Source organism: Cavia porcellus, unplaced genomic scaffold (genome assembly GCF_034190915.1).
Source record: "Cavia porcellus strain 051 isolate PalLab524CR breed Dunkin Hartley unplaced genomic scaffold, mCavPor4.1 scaffold_21, whole genome shotgun sequence".
In the NCBI taxonomy this organism is placed as follows: Eukaryota; Metazoa; Chordata; class Mammalia; order Rodentia; family Caviidae; genus Cavia; species Cavia porcellus.
The window spans coordinates 28165135-28187382 of record NW_026947504.1 but is presented as its reverse complement, the minus strand read 5'-3'; the positions used below and the strand labels follow the sequence as shown (position 1 = coordinate 28187382).

At 40.3% G+C, this 22248-nt stretch overlaps 2 protein-coding genes across 8 annotated transcripts in view; one reads left to right on the top strand and one right to left on the bottom strand.

Moving 5' to 3' along the window:
* The window catches only part of Cenpj (centromere protein J), a 59762-nt gene extending 46798 nt beyond the window's left edge, over positions 1-12964 (top strand). For 2 of the 6 annotated variants that reach the window (XM_013141165.3, XM_003477382.5), the window contains exons 10-17: positions 3655-3897; positions 5988-6072; positions 8442-8506; positions 8846-8953; positions 10350-10490; positions 10563-10647; positions 10724-10844; positions 12650-12964. In XM_013141165.3, coding sequence (XP_012996619.1) covers positions 3655-3897; positions 5988-6072; positions 8442-8506; positions 8846-8953; positions 10350-10490; positions 10563-10647; positions 10724-10844; positions 12650-12842 — 1041 coding nt within the window. In that variant the 3' untranslated portion in view covers positions 12843-12964. Of the gene's footprint in view, positions 1-3654; positions 3898-5987; positions 6073-8441; positions 8507-8845; positions 8954-10349; positions 10491-10562; positions 10648-10723; positions 10845-12649 lie in introns of those variants that run through there. The other 4 variants (XM_013141164.3, XM_023560479.2, XM_063232468.1 and 1 more) reach the window with 4 other exon arrangements.
* A 1920-nt stretch (positions 12965-14884) lies between these two features.
* Positions 14885-22248, bottom strand: part of Rnf17 (ring finger protein 17) — a 162751-nt gene continuing 155387 nt past the window's right edge. For both annotated transcript variants that reach the window (XM_063232467.1, XM_063232466.1), the window contains 5 exons: positions 22075-22243; positions 18490-18625; positions 17020-17209; positions 15455-15554; positions 14885-15040 (listed from right to left, as the gene is read on the bottom strand). In XM_063232467.1, coding sequence (XP_063088537.1) covers positions 15456-15554; positions 17020-17209; positions 18490-18625; positions 22075-22243 — 594 coding nt within the window. In that variant the 3' untranslated portion in view covers positions 14885-15040; position 15455. The remainder of the gene's footprint in view (positions 15041-15454; positions 15555-17019; positions 17210-18489; positions 18626-22074; positions 22244-22248) is intronic.

Below are 22248 nucleotides of genomic sequence, written 5' to 3'. Positions count from 1 at the left end.
TATCTCATTTTCCTTAGAAAATTTGTTTATACTATCACACATAATATAATCCAGTAAGATATAACAGGATAGAACCAGAGGCAACAGAAGAACAAAAGCATGGTAGAACTTCAGAGTAAGACGATATTAAATTAGCACTGGCTATTATAATGACTTGTTTTCTTCAAAATAGCTATTCATACCATCACAGATAATAAAATCAAACAAACCATGATAAACCCATTCCAACTAATGAATGGGATCATTATAAGACTTCAAAGCAATGTAATGGAGAATCATGATTATCATAAACTCTTACATAGTCTTACCTTTTCTTACACTAGGGCGACTATATGGTATTTATTCATGTGAGTTTCATTTATTTTGCTTATGAGTATGGCCTCAAGTTGTGTCCATTTATTTATAAATATCTCAATGTGATCATTTTTTATAGCTGAGTAGTACTCCATTGTATAAAAACACCACAGCTTTTTTATCCATTCCTCTGTTGATGGACACTTAGGTTGTTTCCAAGATCTGGCTATTACAAATTGTGCTGCTATAAACATGGATGCACATATATCACTGTGGTGTGATCTTTTCAGTTAGGGTGTAGCTAAGGTTGGCCTTGACCTTGTGTTGGTCTTTCTGCCATAGCTTACCTAATGTTGGGATTCCAGGCATGTGCCAGAGTAATTGTTCTCTCCACTGTCTTTCCTAGAATATGTTTCAGAACTTTTTGGAGTGCTGGTTTATTCATCATGATTTCTTTGAGTGCTCTTCCTCATGGAATTATTTTTCCATTGACTTTGAAAGGTAGTTTTGTGGGATACATCAATCTGGGTTAGAGGTTATTTTCTTTTAGGGTGTGAAATTCTTCTTTGCAAACCGTCTTTCATTTAATGGTTTGTGTTGAGAAGTCTGCTGTGACTAATGGCTTTTCCTTTATAGGTCATCCTGATGGCTTTTCCTTTACAGATGACTTTTTTTTTTTTTGGTAATACCATTTATTTCTTTATTTAGAGTAGTAAGAATTTATTGAGAGAAAGAAAGGTTCTGTCTAAGAAGGACAGAAAGGCCTTGAAACTGGGTTGCTGGCCAACCTTCTTTCTCAGTGCCATTTATTGAGCATACCCATGAGGTGAGGTAGGCTTAAGGTGGAACAGAACTATAATCAATCTGTAAGATTACAAGTATTGTTAACACGTATTGTTAAACTGATCCAATGGCAAGTCATAGGATACATGTGAGGTGGAATGAACCTGTGGTAAGCAATGGGCAAAGATATAAAAATTTGTTGTGGTCTTCTATGTAGAGTATCATGTCATCCATGAAAAATGATAATTTAACATCCTTTCCTGTTGTTATTCCTTTTGTTTCCTTCTCTTGTCTAATTGCTTGGCTAATGTTTCCTGAACTGTATTGAATATAAGTGGTAACTGTGGACGTCTTTGTCTTTTCTTGATTTGAGAGTGAAAGCGTTTGGCTTTTGTCTGTTCAGTGTGATGTTGGCTGTTGGTTTATCAGGGATGTTTTTGTCAGAATGAATTAAAGACCATCTATTCCAGTTTTCTGTAGGATTTTATGAATAAATGTTGGACTTGGTCAAAAGCTTTTTCTGCATCTGTTAAGATGATTATGTGGTTTTTGTCTTGGCTCAGTTAATGTGGTATGTACATTTATTGGTTTGTGAATGTTGAACTAGCCCTGTATTTTTGGAATGAATGCCATGGTGCATAATCTTGATGATTTGCTGCGAGCCATTTGCTAATGTCTTACTGAGGATTTTGCATCTATGTTCATTAGGGAGATTGGCCTGTATTCTTCTTTTTTTTTGATGAAGCCTTCTTTGGTTTTGGTATTAGGTAATGCTTGCTTCCAGGAGTGAATTTGGGAATACTGCTTTTCTTTCAATTTCATTAGAGTTTGAGAAGTAGTGTTAAGGGATTCTTTAAATTCTTGTAGAAATCGGCAGTGAATCTGTCAGACCCTCAAATTTTCTTTGTTGGTAGGTTTTTAATTATATCTTCAGTTTTAAATCATTGATACTGATTTATTTAGGGTTTCTATGTTTTCTTGATTTAGCTTTGGTAATTCATATGTAACTAGAGAACTGCATGTTTTTTCTCCATTTTCCATTTTATTAGAACATAATTTCTTGAAGTAGATAGTTTTCATTCTATTGCAAGATGCTACCTCTTCGGGGCTGGGGATTTAGCTCAGCAGCATAAGCGCCTGCCTTGTAAGCAGGCAGTCGTGAGTTCGATCCCCGGTACTGATAAAAAAAGGAAAAAGACAAAAAAACAAACAAACAAACAAAAAAGATGCTACCTCTTCAATTTATGATGGATGAGAAGTTGCTGCCTAATTGGCCCAGCTTCTGGTTCTCTGGCACTGTCTCTCAGTATTTTTTATGGCCCTTAGACAATCTCAGTGTTGGTCTATCAGGAAGAGCAGCTGGTTAAAACAGTTATGTTACCCCTGGCTAAAGTTCTACAGTCAGCAGTAACGGAATCAAACACAGCCTAGAAAATGATAAACTGAGATAACCATTAATTTGCCGTGTATAATCATATGAACTAAATTTTGATTATATAACAAAATCTAAAAACTAGGAAAAAAATCCAAGAAAATTTTATGTAGTAAATCAACCCTCTATGCCAATTTTACTTGTATGGGTGAAAATTAAAAGAGCTTAAGGGAAAAAATAGAGAAAGAGAAGAAGAGGAAGAGATTAGAAGCAAGCCTGGAGGACAAAGGATCACACAAACTTTGGGAAGCTGGTACAGAAGAGGGAAAGAGAAGGAAGGAATAAAAGGAAGAACAGAACAACATCCACAAAAATCTAGAAACATTGTTCACATGCATATAAAAAGAAGATCAAACAATTGAAGAAGAAAAATAAGAGAGAAAGAGAGACAAAGAAAATGTTCACCTCAAGGGTTATCTCTGCTGTTCCTGGTAGCTAGTAGATACTGTGTGGAGATAGAGTCCAGATGTGTGTTGATTCATTCTTGTAAGCCAGTGGTAGCTTTTTAGTGGGGTAGTGGATAATCTCAGTGAGTCTGTACCTTTATTTCCCCTGAAATTGAGGCTGATTTCTGGCAGTGAGCCAGCCAGTACACCTTCTGTAGACTTAAATTCACCAGGGAAATTCACCAGGGAGCTGCTGGATGGAGCCTGCAGTTGTTCTGAGTTCCATGCTCAGTCTCCCCACCTCCTCCAAGATGACCCCAGGCCAATCGCTGTCTCATGCAAAATGGCCAAATCCGTAACACTCACCAGCCTGTGCAGTCCATGATCACTGCTCCATTCCTCTGTAATATCTCTTTCTGTGGAGGTCTTTGGGGTTGCCAGTGGTTACCATGTGTCTGCAGGTCTGAACCGTTTCCTCCCGTGCAGAGGCTATAATCTGCTGCTTGCTCCTCTTTGTGAAAATCCATTATCATTTCCTTACCAAGCATGCCTTTTTTTTTGTCTTTTTCCTTTTTATTGGTACTGGGGATCGAACTCACGACTGCCTGCTTGCAAGGCAGGCATTTATGCCGCTGAGCTAAATCCTCAACCCCTCCTTTTTTTTTTTTAAATCTGTATGGCTGGGTGTTGTTTCACTGATACTTCTCTTTTTCTTATATTGTTTTAATTCAAAGGGTTTTTTTTGTTTGTTTTTGGGAGGCTTTGAAACAGCAAATAGAAGACTTACAAGAAGATTTGAAAAAGAAGGAAACAAAATGGTCAAGCACATATGGGCGTCTAAGAAGCCAGATAGAAATGTTAGTCAGAGAGAATACAGACCTCCGAGAAGAGATAAAAGTGATGGAAAGATTCCGGCTGGATGCCTGGAAGAAAGCAGAAGCTATTGAGAGCAGCCCTAAGGCTTACCAATGTGTGACTGCCAGGAAGAGAGACGAATCCCTGGTAGGTTTGGGTGCCAGCTGGTTTTTCCAGGTCTGAGTGGGTGAAGACAAAAAGTGCAGTGGTGGGTGCTAGGGGCCAGGGAGGGCAGGAGGAATGGGTTTAGTGGGTATAAGGTTTCAGTGTTACAAGATAAAGAAGTTCCAGAGATGGGTGAAAGTTGTGGTGGTACATTAGTAACACAGTTATGCCACTTAATTGTATGTTTAACATTGTAGGTAGCGAATTTTAAGTCATGTGCATTTTACCACAATGAAAAGAATTTCATATAGGTACTTTCCAAATGCGTTCTTATAATTCTTACAAAGGAGCTATGCAGTAGGCAGATGACCTCGGTTGAAATGTCAAGTACAGCTGAAGTTTTGCAGTCACAGGCATTGACTCCTTTCTGACTAAATATCTGGTCTCCTGGATCTGTCAATGAACTGAGCTATTGGAGACATCGTGCCCTGGGGTGCAATGAAGAGCAGAACAGAATTTCTCACCCTCCTGTCTCTCACAGTATAGCAGTGGCACAAAGACTGAATATGGAGGATGAATGTGCAAGGTGGGCATGGGAGACAGTGTGGAGACCAGGCAAGACAGGTGAGGCGGGTCTGGCTAGGAGTTTGGGCCCAGGGTGCTCCACTTGACGGTGTTCTGCAGGAGGAGCAGGACATGCCTGTGGCCAGAAAGGCCAGGATGTGCGTGGTCAGGAGTGGGGGGGCCTTAGGGAGCGGGTCATAAGGCTTTCAAGGGTCTCCCAAGTAATTTGGGAGTTCCCAGGGCACAGGATGGGCTGCTCCTTTCTTGTAGTATGCTCCCTGTGTCCTGCAGACTGACCTGTAGAGGGTTAGGAACATGAAGACAGCTGCAGGAATTCAGACTAGGAATAGAGCAGATTTGTTGATGAACTTGACAAGAGATGTGACGGTAAGACACTTGTGTGAGCAGCAGATGTTCCCATTGGCTTTTTCTCATTCAAGTTTTGGCTGAAGGGTGGAGGGAGTTCTGTATTAGCAGAGGCATGGTCACCCAATTAAATGACAGGTGAGAAAGGGACATGGGAACTGGCAGTGCATGTGACAGTATCATTTAATGAACCCTGAATTTAAGTTGTGCTAGAGGTTCTGAGCCATGCATATAGATGTACTAAGTAGCTCAGATTGTAGGGATGTTGCCATTGTCAGGGTGTGTTAGAGCAGAAAGCCCGAAGATAAGCTGTGAAGATGTTTTCCTCTGTTCCACAAACACTTTATTATGAAAGCCTCCCTCCCAGAGCAGAGTAGGTGAAAGAATATGGTGACCTGCACTCAGCCCGTAAACATTTTTGCCTGTTTGTACATGTTTTGCTAAACAGTTTGAAGGTAATTACAGAAATCATAATATCCCATCCTTAAATGTTTCAGCACTTTACTGAATGGCATTGAGTTTTTGAAGATGCCAAGCTAATTATTTTGTGGAATGTGCCATGTTTTGTGTCTTGTTATTGGAAAGTGTTGAAATTCTTTGAAGCATGACTTTTGCACTTATTGATTGATTGCATATTTTGATAGCATTGAGGATGGTATCATCTGGAGTTTACCCATTGGTTGTCTAGCTGAGGCAGCGGAGTACAGTTCGCAGGAAGATTAGATCAACACACTCACACCAAGGTGCAGGACATATCATCTGGCAGGGGTGCAGAGCCTTCTAGGAGCAAGAGTCCAAGGGTGGGTGTTGGGCAGAGGAGAGGGGAGAAGGAAGCCTCATCCTAGTGGTGGGAACAAAGCAAGTTCTAGGGAGAGCTGCACTTGGCCAGAGAGGTTGTCAGGGCAGCTCCTGGAAGTGGCCAACCATGACAGATGGGTCTGTGGTCTGATTGCACTGTCTTCGGGTCCCAACCTGAAGAGTATGTGTGTGTCAGAGCTCGTGCCTGTGTGTGTGCACACGTTTGTGTGTGTATGTTTCATGCCCAACAGTAGTTCAACTTTTGACGTACTGTGATGAGAACAGAAATGAATAGGCCTGCAATTTCCTCATTACTAGCTAAGTTTAGCTTCACACATTACACTTACATGTAGACTAACATTATTTTCAATATTTTACATTCAAAATTTTGTCTCCCACTATAGAACACATCTGTTCGATACCAAAAAAGCCACATTTCTTCAGGAACCCAGGGGGAAAAGTATAAGAAAAACTGTTTGCCAAAACATGGTAAGAGGCTGTGTGATATTTTTCAGAATTTAAGAATAGCAAACTTATACACAATAAGAAATAAAACATTGTAAATGTAGTTGAAGCTTTTGTGCCTCATTTTACTCCACCAGAAAATGACTCCTGATAGCCTTCTATGCTTTTTAAAAAATTCTTTTACTTCACTATACCCATAAGTTGATCTGTTGTTACTTCATGCTCTATTCTTTTGCAGTTTGCTTTTTTCTCTTTCGCTATTGTCACATTAACCCACATTAATGATTAAAAGCTCCAGGTGATTCATTGCAGCGGCTCATGGGTCTCTGCTGTATCTCCAAGGCTGTGTTCCTGTTGGTAGGCGGGCAGGTTAATGAGCAGATATCAGAGCAAGTCTCCATGGAGTGCCTTTCTCTAGAGTCCATGTCAGGAATAGGGTGCTGGGCATGTGAGGTTTGTGCGCTGAGGTTTCGCTTTGAGACTTGGCTATGCCAGCTTTTTACGCTCTGCAGAATATATACCTGGTACTTGTTAACATTTGATCTAGTCAGGCTATTACACTCAGTCATATGTGAGATGGTGTCTCATTGTGCTTACCAGGTAGGCACTTACATCACTGAGCTAAATCCTTGGCCCTGAATCTTGTTTCTTGATCCATTTTCCTTGTTTCTTTTTATTGGTGAACTGAGGCCATCTACATTAATGGTTACAGCTGGGATGCATTGTTTCATCTCTGCCATCGTGTCCTCTTGCTGTTGGCCCTCCACTTTCCCCCTTCATTCAGTTGCCTGTCTTGTTTGGTGATCCCCTCTTCTGCTGTTCCTGGAACCATGGCCTTCTTTCTCTCTCTCTAGCAGTCTCAGTAGGGTTTCTTGCTCTCTAGCAGTCTCTCTCCTCCAGCAGTCTCAGGTAGGGTTAGTTTGGTGGTCGTGAATTCCTTCAGTTCTTTATCATGGAAGTATGTTATTTTTCTACCAATTTTGAAAGATAGTTTTGCAAGGGTACATCAATCTGGTTTGGAAATTGTTTTCTTTCAGGATTTGAAAAACTTCACTCCAAATTCTTTGTGACATGATTGTGTTGAGAAGCCTGTTGTGGTTCTGATTGGTTTTCCTTTATAGGTGATCTGTCTCTTTTTTTCTAACAGCTTTTAATACTCCATTCTTGTGCTAGATTTCTGGGATCTTATTATATATGTGTGGGTGTAGATTTACTTTGGTTATGGCTAGTTGGAGTTCTGTATCTCTCGCTTATCTGCATGCCAGCTCCTTTTCCCATGTTTGGGAAGTTTTCTGCTATTACTTCTGTAAATAAGTCTTTTTATATCATTTGTGTTGACCTCTGCTTTTTCCCTGATACCTGTCACTCATTATTTTTCTTTGTGTTGTCTTGCAGCCACTGAATTGTTATTTCCTGTTATTTTTAAGAGATCTTTCCTTTCCTGATCACTAGCTGCAATCCTGTCTTCAGGGTCTCGGAGTCCATCTTCTGTCTCTTTGTAACAGTTTTGCCAGCTTTCGATTGACTTTTTAATTTCCTGGTTATCTCTGAATCTCTTTCATGCATTATAATTCCTTCCTATATTGTTCATTCAAGGTTTCCATCTTTTCCCTATGCTCCTCTTTTTTAATCTGTCTTCTTTAGATATGCTTGGTAATTTTTACATTAAGTATGTTTGTGATTTCTTCTTTTACCTGAGACATTATTTTTGACCTGATTACTTTTACAGTCTCATGAAGTTGTTTCAGTCTCATTGAAGTTGTTTCAGTTGCTGTTTTCTTGGAGATTTCAGGTGTGTGACCTCCATTTTATTCCACAACTTTCTCTCTGAGACTTGTTCTGTGTGGGCTGAAGCTCTGAGATTGTCTTTTGCTCCATTGTCTTGACATTTTCCTCAGTTCCTCCCAAGTCTGTTGTGGGGTCCAGGCTCTTCTAACATTGGCTGCCCCTCTACGGTGCAGGGGAATGGCACTGGCTCCGGGAGAGAGCAGTGTCTCCAGACCTGTGCAGCTACAGTGAGGTTTCCTGGGTCACCAGAGGTGTGTGAGGCGGCAGGGCTGCTGCTTAGTCTGGGTGTCTGCAGTGGAGCTCCCCTGATGGTGGCAGGCATGCAGGGGTGTGTTTGTCTTGATTCTCCCAGTGCCCAGAGGAAGCCATGATTTCCAATTGCAGCCTGTGGGTGCACAGGGGCATATCTGGCTGCGTCCCCCTGCCCCTGCTGGCTGCCTGTGGGAAGCAAGCTTTCAGATGGTGACTGTGTTAGATCTAGCTGCCTTTTTTGTCTTTTGAGACAGGGTCTCGCTGTGCAGTTCAGGCTGGTCTTAACTCATTTTGTTCCCCAGGCTGGTAGTTTTATAATATTGAACCTAACTTTCACAATTATATTCTGACAGGGAATCCATCTCGAAGATCCAAGTCTGTACCTCCACAGGAGTTAGGCAGCTCTGATAAAGAACAAGTAAATATATATATATATATTTTTTTTTTTTGGTCTTTTTCCTTTTTATCGGTACCGGGGATTGAACTCACGACTGCCTGCTTGCAAGGCAGGTGCTTATGCCACTGAGCTAAATCCCCAGCCCCTGCAAGTAAATATTTTTATATTTCTGTATATTCACGTGTGGATTACTCAGGCTTGAAATTGATTCGATGTTTTGTAAACCATGTATGAAGTATGATTTTAAGATTATGTTTTCTGTATGACACCAAATCTAGTCCTAGCATCTGTAAGGTTATGTAAGGTTAGCATCTGTCTTTAATAAATAAGTGTTTTAACTGCTCTAATGTCTTCTTACAGGCTGCCTTGCCCAGGGAGCCATTTAAACCAATCAGCCTCCTAGACCCTGAATATAGAAAGGAAAAAAACCAAGAAATTCAGGAAGAAATCAGTCATCCTGATGGAAAGGTTGATTTTTTTTTTTAAATGTAAAAAATGAATATGGGCTGAAACAGAATGGAAATGCTTAAAAGTATGGTCATATACTGCTTCACAGGGAGGCATACGTGTGAGAACTCCCTGTTGGGTGTGTGTGTGTGTGTCACAGTGTAAACAGTGTAGAGTGATGGTATACACTCTGCCCTGGACACACATAAAGATGATCTTTGTGCACGACAGTCTGTGGGCCTTAGGAACGTCATAAGTGAAACACCACAAACATATGAAGCACAACATTAGAAGATCATACAATCAAGAAATGTAGTGAGTGTACAAGATGTGTAAGGCTGGTGCTGGTGAAGCATGGCTTCCTGTTCACAGAATTTAATTAAGAATATTTAAAAAATTTTTAATTTATATATATTTTTAATAAGAATGTATTTAAAAAGTATAGTGTAGAATGTACACGATCCAGTTAACAGTTCCTCTCGAGTATTATGCACTTTACAGAGCTGTGTGTTCCGTACTTTCCCACGGCTGCCAGTGAAGTTGGTTTGCATCACTGCGAGCCTCAGAGTAACCCACTGCCACCCCAGTCTCAGAGACCTTGAATAATGTCAGCTGTCCGGACCGTGGGTCATGAACCTCTGTGCTCCTGTCAGTCATTTCCTCACCATTTCTAGTTTACTGGTGTAACATAGAATACAGTGCCACTGTTTTTTTTTTTTTTTTTTGTCTTTTTCCTTTTTATCGGTACCGGGGATCGAACTCAAGACTGCCTGCTTGCAAGGCAGGCACTTATGCTGCTGAGCTAAATCCCCAGCCCCCAGTGCCACTGTTTAATTGGGCTCTTGTGGTGAACAAAGTTTTTAAAGGTTTTTAAAAGCCTGCATAGCTGCTTCCAACCCCTTTCTGTAAGGCTTTCTTGCCTTCCATCTTCAGCCCACTTAGGATTGTGTCTAGCCAGGCCTCCCAGCTGAAAGGGAAGGCGGGAATGGAGACAATCTGGGTTTGTCAGGAGGAGGGGAGGAGAGCTTTGTTCCTGAGATTCACTGAGGCTGTGCTCTCCAGGCACCTTTATCTACTCACTGTCCCCTGTAATAGAAATGACGGGCCTGTGGCAGACAGGGTGGAGAACAGTGGTGAAAGGAGGCAGTCAGGCTTTCCTCAAGTGGCATGTGTGGCAACAAGTCACTGAAAAGGAAAGGTTTTCTGTTTTGGATGAATTCAGCCAATAAAGAGGAAAGGAATGAGCAAATTTAAAATATCACCAGTTTGCAACCCCTAATGTAATTAAAAATCTCTCCTTTTGAGGGAATGTTTTCCTTTTTATTGTGAGAAAATTAAAGGAAGCATTTAGGATTTGGTTTACCATGGTCATGTGATTTCAAGAACTCTAACCCACCAATAATGGTGTCTTTCTTAGGTGGAAAAGATTTATAAGAATGGCTACCAGATTATACTGTTTCCTAATGGAACTCAGAAAGAAGTGAGCGCAGATGGGAAGAGCATCACTGTCACTTTCTTTAATGGTGATGTGAAGCAGGTCATGCCCGACGGCAGAGTGGTATGTTCCCCAGGGCAGTGTCCCTCGGAAGCCCTTGTAGAGAGAGCAGTGTCCTGATGCGTGTCTTTACAGATCTACTATTATGCTGCGGCCCAGACCACCCACACCACGCACCCCGAAGGACTTGAAGTTCTACACTTCTCAAGTGGACAAATAGGTATACACTTACTCTGCCTCTGTTGGTACATTCTTCCCTTCCTTTGAAAGTATTTACAGTGACCTTTTTTAAATAGAAAAACATTTCCCAGATGGAAGAAAAGAAATCACATTTCCTGATCAGACCATTAAAAACTTGTTTGCTGACGGCCAAGAGGAAAGCATCTTTCCAGACGGCACAGTTGTGAGAGTGCAACGGTATGGGATCTGCTCTCTCTGCTTCGTGATTCTCCAATGTCTGTGGTTCAGCTTTGATTTCAGTTGAAAGGTTAAAAATTTAAATATTTGTGTATAAATCACTTGAAGTTTCAGTGAGTTCACAAGTGAAACAAACACCGAGCAAGTGAAACATGTTTAACAGCGTGAAGTTAGAACTTGTGAGGTGATGGAGTCAGTATTTACCCTAGGGATTCAGAGGGGCCCGCACAGCATTCTAGGAAAGGGATGGAAATGGCAAGTATTTGTTCAAAAGTAAGGTTGGGCAAATTCTATTTTTTTTTTTTTATTTATATGCTATTGTGGGGGGCAAATTTTAAAACAATGAATAAGACAGAAACAAGGCAGACAGCCTACTGGTTGGTACTGGAGATTGGACCTGGTGGTCTTTGTACTGAGTTGCATGCCGAGCCCTTGTTTGGGGTTTACTGAAACAGAGTCTCACTAAGTCACTCAGTTACCCAGGCTGGGCTTGTACACAGTCCTCTTGCCCTAGCTTTTCGGAGTGCTGGGATTACAGATGTGAGACATAACCCCTGGCTTACATTTGTTAAACTTGTATGTCCCTGGCTGCACAAATCATGCTAATGATAAAGAGCTTCTTATCCCCATCATTTTAACTAAGGTTTGTCAAATCTAGTGGATTGTTTTTAGTCTTTCCTGTTCCTTTCCTGGACTGTGAGAGTTTAGTACCATCAATCTGAATACAAGTTAACACATCAATCATAGTAGTAAGAAAAAAAGGTAAAAATATTAAATTCAGATAATACAGAAATTTTTTATGGTGAATGTAGTAGGTAAAAATAAAGAGCAAAATAAAAGATAGCGGAAGCTGGGCGTGGTGGCGCATGTCCATAGCCCTAGCACTTGGGAGGCTGAGGCTGGAGGAATGGTGTATGAGGCCAACCTGGACTGGAGTGCTTCAGCAAGAACCTGTCTCAGAAAAACAAAAAAGCCATATATTTACACACACAAATACACACACATACACATTGTGCACCAAGAGATATGAGGCGAGGAAAGGATGACAAAAAGAATTAAGGGTGTGTTAGGTACACACATCAACTCTCCACATGGAGTGTGGGCATCAACTACTATGGACGTGTACTAACCCAAAAATTTTGAAGAAATTATTTTGAGACAAGATCTCACTAAGGTACCAAGCTTGGGCTCTAGACTTGGGATCTTCCCGATTTAGCTTTCTCGGAGCACCAAAATTACAGGTGTACACTATTATGTGTATATTTGTTTTCTTATCACCACCATTTGAATTAAGTGTAAATTAATGGATTAGTTAATTACTTTTGTTACCAGGGATCAAACTCATGACCTGGCACCTGCTGGGCAGACACTTATGCTGCTGAGCTATATTCCCAGCCCCTTGTAAATTTATTTTTAAAAAGCTTCCCTTGGGTATAAGTGCTAATCTGATAACTGGGCTGTTAAACTAAAGCACAAATACTATCCAGAGAATTTGCAGCTATCGAGGGAAATGGACCACGAGACGAGTCAGAATCAAAAGCCTACTTTCAAAACATTTTCCTCTCCAGTGTTGGGCTTGAACCCAGGGTGTAACACAGGATCGGCAAATGCTCTACCACCCAGCCCTACTTCATACGTCTCCCTATGTAGTGCACCCTGGCTTTGTACTTGCTTAGGAGGCTGGCCTCAAACTCATGGTGAGCCTCTTGCCTCTGCCTCCTCAGTGCTGGGATTACAGGTGTGTGCCACCACCCTTGGCATACTTCGTATTTTTAAGAAATTAAATTCTATTTTAAATTTTACAGTGATGGTGAGAAAATCATAGAATTTAATAATGGCCAAAGAGAACTTCATACTGCACAGTTCAAGAGACGGGAATATCCAGATGGCACTGTTAAAACTGTGTATGCAAATGGTCATCAAGAGACAAAGTACACATCTGGCCGAGTAAGAGTTAAAGACAAAGATGGTAATGTCCTCATGGACACAGAACTGTAATGCTCCAGTGACGATTGTGAAGTCACACTGCCCGTTTAAAAGATACACTTCCTGTGGACGATTGTTTAACTGCTGTGTCTAAATGGTAAACATGAATTCTAAAATAAAAGCTAATTAGAAGAGCTTCATTTTTAATATTCTTTAAATATACAAGGATGGCATTTGTTTATAATTCACCTTTCCTGCTTCTCTACAGTTAGATTAAGGAATGCATTATTTTTATTTTAAAATACTGTGTTTCTGGTTGGAGATGGTTATGAAAACCAAGAAGTGTCTTTCAGACATGCCACAGGCCCCTTAGCCACTGAACATGCACTTGTAGTGAAGGGTATTCAAGGAGCAAGACACTGACTGTCTCCAGCCTAAATAGTACTGTGTTCTGTTGATAAATTAGTCTGCTACAGGGCTGTGGGGAATCACTCAGACTGTTTCAAAGCTGAGGGGTAACCAGGGACACCTGAGGCCAGGACCTTCCTTGTTTAGCGCAGGTGCACAGCAGGAGAAGGTGTGTAACCATGACTCAGCACAGGTGATGCTGGTTACAGACTACGGAAGGAAGTAAACAGGAGGTAACCTGTGTAAGAATTACACAGTAATTCCACAGGCGGCTCTCACCCTTGTGTGCTGTGCTGCTCTGCTGTTGTCTTGCACGTGTGTGTTCTTTAACCTTGGGACCTCAACCTTGAAAATCTCTCTTGGGGCCCCCGAGTGTTACTGAAATTAATGAATACAAAGAGTTCAAACAGTGCTATAGGTATTAGTAGGTAGTAATCCTAGGAGAAAAGTTATACCAAGGCTGATCATGTCACTTGTTGCTGAGTCAAATTGGGCATGAGCAGTAGCTAGCCGGGGCTACCCAGTGGCCCGCTGGTGCATTGATGGTACCACAACTAAAGCTTTTGGCTGACAGAAGTGAGGCGTCACTAGTACTAATGAACCCGTGTATACTCAAGATTGTCTTTGTACTGGGAATTGAACTCACCTTGTACTTACCAGGCAAGTGCTTGAGCTACTGAGTCAAATCCCCAGCCTGTGTGTACTTGACCAAAACAGTGAGATCACTTATACTGGTGTCAGAATCCGGCACTAGTTTGATAGTGGTCTAGTTGTACCACAAGCTGATAACTGATGAACTGGTAACTACTTTGTAGAAAGTAACGTATGAACATGGACATAAACAAGTGTATATATGTAAATACATATACACGGAAAAGTTACAGCTATATAAAGGACCTGCAGAGTATCTGTAATTGAGAAAACTAGTACCCTCGTAAGTAACACTATATAGCAGTGAGAGAAGAGCCATACATACCAACACTGATAAACAGTGCAAATCAAAACCTCTCACACAGCTAAAATACACAGGAACACTAGTGTCCTCTGTGTGGAAATGTTCTTAGGTAGTAAGCCTACAGCCCTGTGCGAGCATGACCATCTGGCAGGGAGCATAGCACCATGGGACAGAACACCACGGGGCCTGGGTGGCTGCTGTCTGTTGAGAACTATGCGACAAACCTCAAATGGAACAGCTGGGTGTCTTGGTGGCCCCGCCTGCTGTGACACAAAGGTCACCCCTCACTGTGGCTAGACAGTGTTTCCTGGGACCAGCCGGAGCTTCCTGGGGAGGATGGGCTGAGAGCAAGCTCTTTCCAACTGCTTTTGACCCATCTATGTAATAGTGGTAACTTGGTGCAGGGGGATTGGTCACTTTGGTGGTGCTAGCCACTGACTGCTTTGTCAGAAACCCTAATAAACTCACCGCCGACTGACCAAACTAGACCTGTCAGTCACTTCTATGTACCCCCCCCCCTCCCCGCCACATTGGGGCAGACGTCTTTTACATTTCTCTGGGAAATTCATGAAACAGTTTATTTCTTAAGCTGAATCATTAGTTATGAGCTAAGCTCAAAAATTAAAAAGCTGGGTGCATAGCTGAGTGTGAGAGAGCTTGGTTCAATTCCCCAGTACCTTAAAAACAAGTGAAAAGTGCCTTGTCCATTTCATTTTGAAAATATAGCAAAATAAAAATGTTTGAAAGCAAATATTTATTACTATTCTGATATTTCTCACAACTCTTTTAACAGTTCAACATATAAGGATTAGGGTGGGAAAGAACAGCACCATTGTAGAACAGTCCAAAAGGGTCTGAATGCAGTGTAGTTTCCTCCGGGCTGCTACAGATGCTGTGCTCCATGTACCTGAAAAACAACATGCTATTGAGGAAGCATTACTTTGCTTATTGTTTCCTAGCTGCTGAGTCACTGGTTAGAACTGCATAGATCAACATGATGTAGTTGATTACCCTGATGACTTGGTAACTACACTGCTGGTTACTACACTGCTGACTGTGGAGGAGTTCTACTACATTCCACACGTTCATGTGCCTAAACTACTCACGGTGTCTCCCATCCTCCTTCCCCATTTGGTACTAGAACAGCCACAAAAGCCATTTTGAGCATTATCTTTGATACTGGTTGCTCACGCAATGAGAAAGGTCTTTAAGAAATCTGAATATTCTTGTAGAGCTTTGTTGCCATTTCTTGGGGAACATTCATTTGCTGGACAGTCCTGTGCTTTGTGCTGACCAGCAGAATGGACAAGAATATACTTACATCATTCATCCCTGTCTGCAAGTCCCATGTCTACTAATGGCATATAGACTGGATACTGTTCCTCTTCATATAAGGCTACCATTTGTTCTGGTGCCTGAGCCTACAATTTGAAACAGATGGTTTGTCAAGAAAACCCAATTACATCTTTTCTGCCCTTTCCTTTCTCTAGCTGGCCACCCACACAAAAGAGTAAAGGCAATCTTTAGGTTTATTTCTAGTTTATGCTCTGTATTTTCAGGGGCCATCTGTGATGTCTTCCTGCTCAATCTCATTTCTTTCACTATAAGCTGTAATTAAACATCAAAGTTCTCCTGGATAGAGCCTGTGGGCTTTATTTAGTACCACCATCCCTGTTAAAGTTTATTCAGGGTTGGGGATTTACCTTAGTGTAAGTGCCTGCCTGACAAGTATGAGGTCACGAGTTTTGATCTCCAGTACCACAAAAAATACCCCACACATGCCAGGCTTTGGAAGAAGAAAAGTTTAAGCACCACCTGGAGTTTTGATAAATGCAAGCATTTCTATGATTGTAACACCTGTCCTGGTTTCTCCTACTCGCTTTTCAGAGCACAGCTCAGATGACATTTCCTACTTAGTCATCTCCATACCTACTAAGAAACTACTTCACTACCTTTTCCAGCTCCTTCTACATGGAAATAATCATCCTTCACTCCCTGTGCCTCACAAAGGTACCTGTACTTCTACCGTAACACTTCATTCTACCTTGTGTTAGTGTTTGGTATGCTTGTTTCCCTCGACTGACTTACAAGTTCTTTTATTATACAATGCACATCTTTTTTTGTTATTCTTTTTTGTTTTGTTTCATTATTTGTTTTGAGACAAGGTCTCACCATGTAGTGTAGGCTGATCTTGAATTAAGTATCCCAGACTGGCCTTGAACTCCTGGTGATCTCCCTGCCTCAGCTTTGGAGTGCTAGGATTACAGGTGTACGTCACCATGTGCAGTACAATATATATCTTGATTGATCATTTTAATCTCATCAGCCTAGGGCTAATACAGTTTGTTAAATATAAATTAAAATTTCTAAAAGCTTTAAAATTCCTATAGCCATAGCTTTATGTGTTTTATTACATTTTTCCCCATGGAGAGTTGCAGAGGCACACAGCACTTCTAATTAACAAACACTTCCATAAAAATCCCTAGAAAAGACAGAATCTTTGGCAGCTCACTCGGGATCCCTTTTAATAAACATTTCTGCTTTTAAAAAAATGAACTAAGGGGGCTGGGGATTTAGCTCAGCGGCATAAGTGCCTGCCTTGCAAGCAGGTAGTCGTGAGTTCGATCCCTGGTACTGATAAAAAGGAAAAAGACCAAAAAAAAAAAAAAAAAAAAAGAACTAAGAAAAAAAAATAAATTAACACACAAAAAAATTAACAGGTACTGTGAAAATAACTGTAAGAGGATTTTGGCTAATTAAAACCATTTACCGGGGCTGGGGATTTAGCTCAGCGGCATAAGCGCCTGCCTTGCAAGCAGGCAGTCGTGAGTTCGATCCCTGGTACCAATAAAAAGGAACCCCCCCCCCAAAAAAAAACCCATTTACCATGGAAGAAGCATAAAGCTGTTTTCCTTGAAGACAGTCTATCATAGTCCACAATGCCTCCATGCTCCACTTGGGACAGTATGGTATTCTTATCTTTCCTGTGTCCCTCAAGGGCGGTTTAAACCCTGCCAAGAGGACCTTTATGGCTTGGGCGGGATACTGCATAAGATGAGGAGGAATCTGACGCAGTCTGTCACAAAAAGAAATTCTGAAAATGTTCAGTGTGTCAATTCAAATATTCTTATAACTAAAACTCTTAGACAAAAGCAAGGAAAGAACTTCAATGAGTTTTGCAATGGTTATTTGGATTGTGATACCAAAAACACAGCCAATGAAAGAAAAATCAGATGAAATGGACTTCAAAATTAAAAACTTCTGTGCCTTAAAAGACAGTCAACAGTGAAAAAGCCTGCAGATGAGAGAACATATGTGTAAAAATGGACATTTCTCCAAAGATGATAAATAAGGGGTTACAATAAAAACCTGGTGCCACGAAGCTCAATGTTACGATCATTAGGGAGTAAATCAAATGTGCAGTGAGAAACCACTGTGCACACCTTAGGATGGCACTGCCAAGACACTCCTTCAACCCTCGGAAAACAAAGTAACTGTTACCCTGGGTGTGGAAAATGGAAGCCTCAAGCACTATGCGGACTGTGAAGTGGTGCAGCCACTACAGCAAATACATTCCTTAAGGAAACTAGAAATTCATACGATTTAGCAATTCCATTTCTGGGGGATATGCCCAAAGTAATTGAAAGCAGGGTCTCAGAGAAATGTATACATACATGTTCATAGGAGTAGGGCTCACAACAGGCAAAAGGCTGAAGCATTACTGATGGCTGCATGGATAAATGAGATGTGGTCTGCACATAAGGTTATGATTCTGTGTTAAAAAGGAAGAACATTCTGGCACATCTTATGACATGAATTAATCCTGGAAACAGGCTAAGTGAAATAAGCCAGTGAAAAAAGGATGACTACTGTATGATTTTACTTAGACATGAGGTGCCTAGCATATGAAAATGTAGACAGAAAATAAGATGACAGAAATAACAAGATGGAATGGAATGGAATGCTATTGTTGAATGGGTTCTGAGCTTCTATTTGGATTAACACATTCTTGCCAGCTTGAATCAGCAGAGCTGTGAAAGTGACTGTCCCATTGGGCAGCAAGACAAATTACATACACCCTAGTCAGAACGTGTTAATGAAAAAGTTCCAGAGGTGGAAAGTGGTAATAACTGTTTACCACTGCAAATGTACTTAAAGTCAATTGTACAGTTTAGCTAAAATGGTAAAGTTTATGTATGTTTCCTCACAAAAAGTCTAGATTAAAAAATTCCTAATTTATAAACAGCTTTAAAATAGCCCTTTGCTTTTAAAAGAGGTAAAAATCCTCCTATAAAGGAAAAAAAAAAATGCTGAAACAGACCTTAGAAGCCTTATTCACGTGACCTTTCCTTTTACCTGTGTAGTGTTAACTTTTCAGTTGATCCATAATCGACAAACTGTACCAGGACAGATAAAGGATTAAATTCTTTAATGGAAATAATTTTTGCTCTGTACCATAAGCCATCAGCATATTCTGCAAGGCAAGGCATTTCTGGAAAGGCAGAAAAGGGGAAAAGATAATAAAATTATCTTTTTTTTTTAAAAAAAAGATCCAATATAGAAAAATACAAAGTCAATCAGTCTGACAATCATATTCAACCATCCAAAATTAATAGTGAACTGAACACTTCTTTACTAATCCTGAGCATTAAGTTTTGAAGGCACGTTCCCATTTACAGAGTGCTAGTCCTGCTCCCATGGCTGTGGGCCTCCTGCCGCCAGCCCCACTTCTCACTCTCAAACCTCCTTTGGGTCATCACCTGTAAAGGGTGGTAAGTACAGCTGCTGCAGTTCCTGTCTTCCGTCCTGTCCTCTTCCAACCCACTCTCTGTAAGGCTACCAGTATTAAGTGTTAAAAATCCAGGTATACTGCTCTTAAAATTACTCCGCAGCATCTTAACTGTCTGTTACTGATTCCTTAGCACTGGCATTTACAGGCATCTTGCATCTTCCCAAACACTGCATCGGCTCCATGAGTCACCCAGACACAATTTCTTAAAACCTTAATGCCAGAGAAGGAAAATGTATTTATACACAATGGAGTCCTATGCTATCTATCATAAAGAAAAATAACCTGAGGCATCTGTAGTTAAAGGGAGGAACTTGAGAACATCATGTTAAGTGAAATAAATCAGACACATAAGCTCAAGTACCACATGGTTTCTCTTATCTGAGAAACATTACAGATGGAGAGAGGGGGGAGGGAGGAAAGGAAGGGAGAGAAATACAAGAGATTAATAGGAAGTAGGAGTTCAAATACTTCCCCAATTTGTATTTCACTGTTTTTAAAACATCTCAATATATATGTTACTTTGTTACATTTATACAAGTTTAGCTTAGTTTACTAAAAAGAAAGTATGTTATCTGTTTTTTTTTGAAAATAACAATGAAACCTTAATGCCTCTACTTGTCTGTCCCTCTATCTAAAAAATGTTCTCCTGAGCCTTTCTGTTTTATGATTAACATCTACTCTTCTTTCAAAGCCCAGCTCCAACAAAACCTGACAAAATCCTATTAACAAAGCACTGCTTTCTTTGTGATTCAGTGGTGGTCTTTTGAGTGTACTTGGTTCACCTATGTCTTTTTTCCACCCACTTGCTTTCAAGAACTGGTTTACATTTCTAATATGGTAACTAGTACAAGCAAGTGCTCAGTAAAAAGTGCTAATGAAGGGTGAGTAAAACTGGGAAAAGCAATGCAGTATATATTTCCCTTTCTTTTATAACCTGCTAAATTTCAGACTAGATGGCATATGGTTCAATTTTGTCTTACTCTACACTGTTCCCTTTCCCTTTATGTCATCAAAATCTACGTAAATTCCACAAGAGAAATGTGCAGGTGAAATACAACATGTTAATAAAAGATTTTTATTTCAAATGATACTTTAAAATTTACCTTTGTGGGGGGCTGGAATTCAGCACTCTTTCCTTAGCCCCTCCAATGAATTTTTATTAAAGAGTTACTTCTTGAAAATATAAACTCATCAACAGAACAGTTGGAACAAAGTGTTTAATAATTATAATGATCAAGGATTTGGAAATCACAATAGAATCCACAGTGATGGCCAAAGCTGCAATGGCTATGGCAGACCCTATCCTGGATGTGATTACGGGACTACAGACACAGACAGGACGTGGTCAGCAGAGCACTTACAGCAAGTCATCTTGAAGGGGTGGCTGTAATCAGAATAATTACCAGCTATAGCAAAAGGGAGGACAGTGGAGTCAACAGGAGATGCTAAAGAAATACATCTTGCAGGAAAACACTTGTTTTCACTTTGTCTTTTTATGTGTTTTGACTCCATGTAGATTTGTGTTTATACAAATTTTATTTGTATTTCTTCTTGAACTACAAGTAAATGCTTAAGTGAAAAAAAAAACCAGGAAAGCATCTCATCTAACAGAGCTGTTCTTCATAGTAAATTAACTGAACTGCTATCAACCATCCCTTCCAACTTTTAGCTTTCTGGCTTTAAAAACAACTTGTGTTTTATCTACTCAAAATACCATTTAAAACCTCCCACCTAATTTTTATTGACCCATAAAAACTTCAATATAATTTTTTTAGCTACCATATGTGGAATTTTTAAAACTTTAAATACTCAAATTATGTATGTATAGATTCACAGATTATATTATGCACAAATTGTGTGGTTTTGAGACATGAGTAAAAACGAGGAAGGAAATATTCTTTCTATAACTAAATCTGAGTGTTAGAAAAGCCCCTCATACTGCGTTTATTCTCTCACTCATTTTATATTTTATGAACATCAGCTTGTGCCAGGTATGTTTCTAACTGCTGGAGAGCAACAGAGTCATTTGCTCACAGTGCTATTTTGAGGAAGGACAGAGAGGGACTATGGGACAAGGAGGTGACACTGCTGCATACAGAGAGGTCAGAGAACACAGACAACAAAAGGAGAGGTGAATAGAGATGTAGTGTCCGTGGGGGTAGAAGCGTTCCAGGCAGACAGAAACCTAACACTGTTAGCTGAAAGTGAGTCAAAGCTCATTGAAGTCTCACTGAAACTGAACATGGTGGCACACACCTGCTGTCTGAACACTCAGGAGCCTGAGCAGGAGGGCTGTCGATCTGGAGGTCTGCCTAGACTACCTAATAAGACTATCTCAAAAAACAAAATAAAATAAGACAACCAACACCCCAAATGGAACAAAAACTCAATGAATAAAAATCAGGTAACACATCAGAATAATGTATTTTTCTTTGCTAACCATACTTTTTGATATGGGAAGAAATGTAAGCATAAATATGTATCAATGTATCATGTATTAAGAATGTATATGTACTTCAGGTGTTCAGGAACTATAAATACCAGCAACTAGAAATATTTCCTCAGAAGAGAAACACAAATATTTCATAAAGATAGGAAGAATGGACTGGGGGAGAAAAAGGAATTGTATCTATCCCCATAGACCAAGACAGCCTGAGCTCCTACCTCAACCAGCTTAGGGTGGTTTGTAATTAATTACTGCCATTAAGGTCTGAACGACAACTTTCACAAGTTGAACAAGCAGTAAAACATCAAGCTTGGAAAATCACCTTTATGTATCATGCAGTCAATTTTCTAACACATCCTGAATTTTGGAAAGTGAAAGTGTCGCAGGAGACACTTAACATCTGTTAGTTCACATTCTTAATCCAGAAGATAGAAAGAAATGGAAAGCAGACTACTACAGAATATCTTAAGGATTCAAAAAAATTATGCATATAGAGTGATTCTGAGGAAAATATCCTTTTTTTTCAGTACTGGGGATCAAACTCACGACCTTGCGCTTGCCAGGTAGGAGCTTATGCCGCTGAGCTAAATCCCCAGCCCCAAAATATCCATTATTGTTAGAAATAATCAAGCCTCCTCAGCCCATGCAAACAAAAATAAAGCTTTACTAAGTATACTATTTCATTAAAAACAAAAAAGCATACCTGTTGTAAAATCTGTCAGCAGAGGAAGTGTCTTTACAATTTTGTTACACCTCTGCAGTGCGTCTTCGAGGCTCTCCGATTCTGATCCCAAGCTAACTTGACTGTCACTGGTGTCCTTAGGATGGTTAACCTGACTACAGTTTTCTACAGAATCAAGGCAAATGTATACCTAAG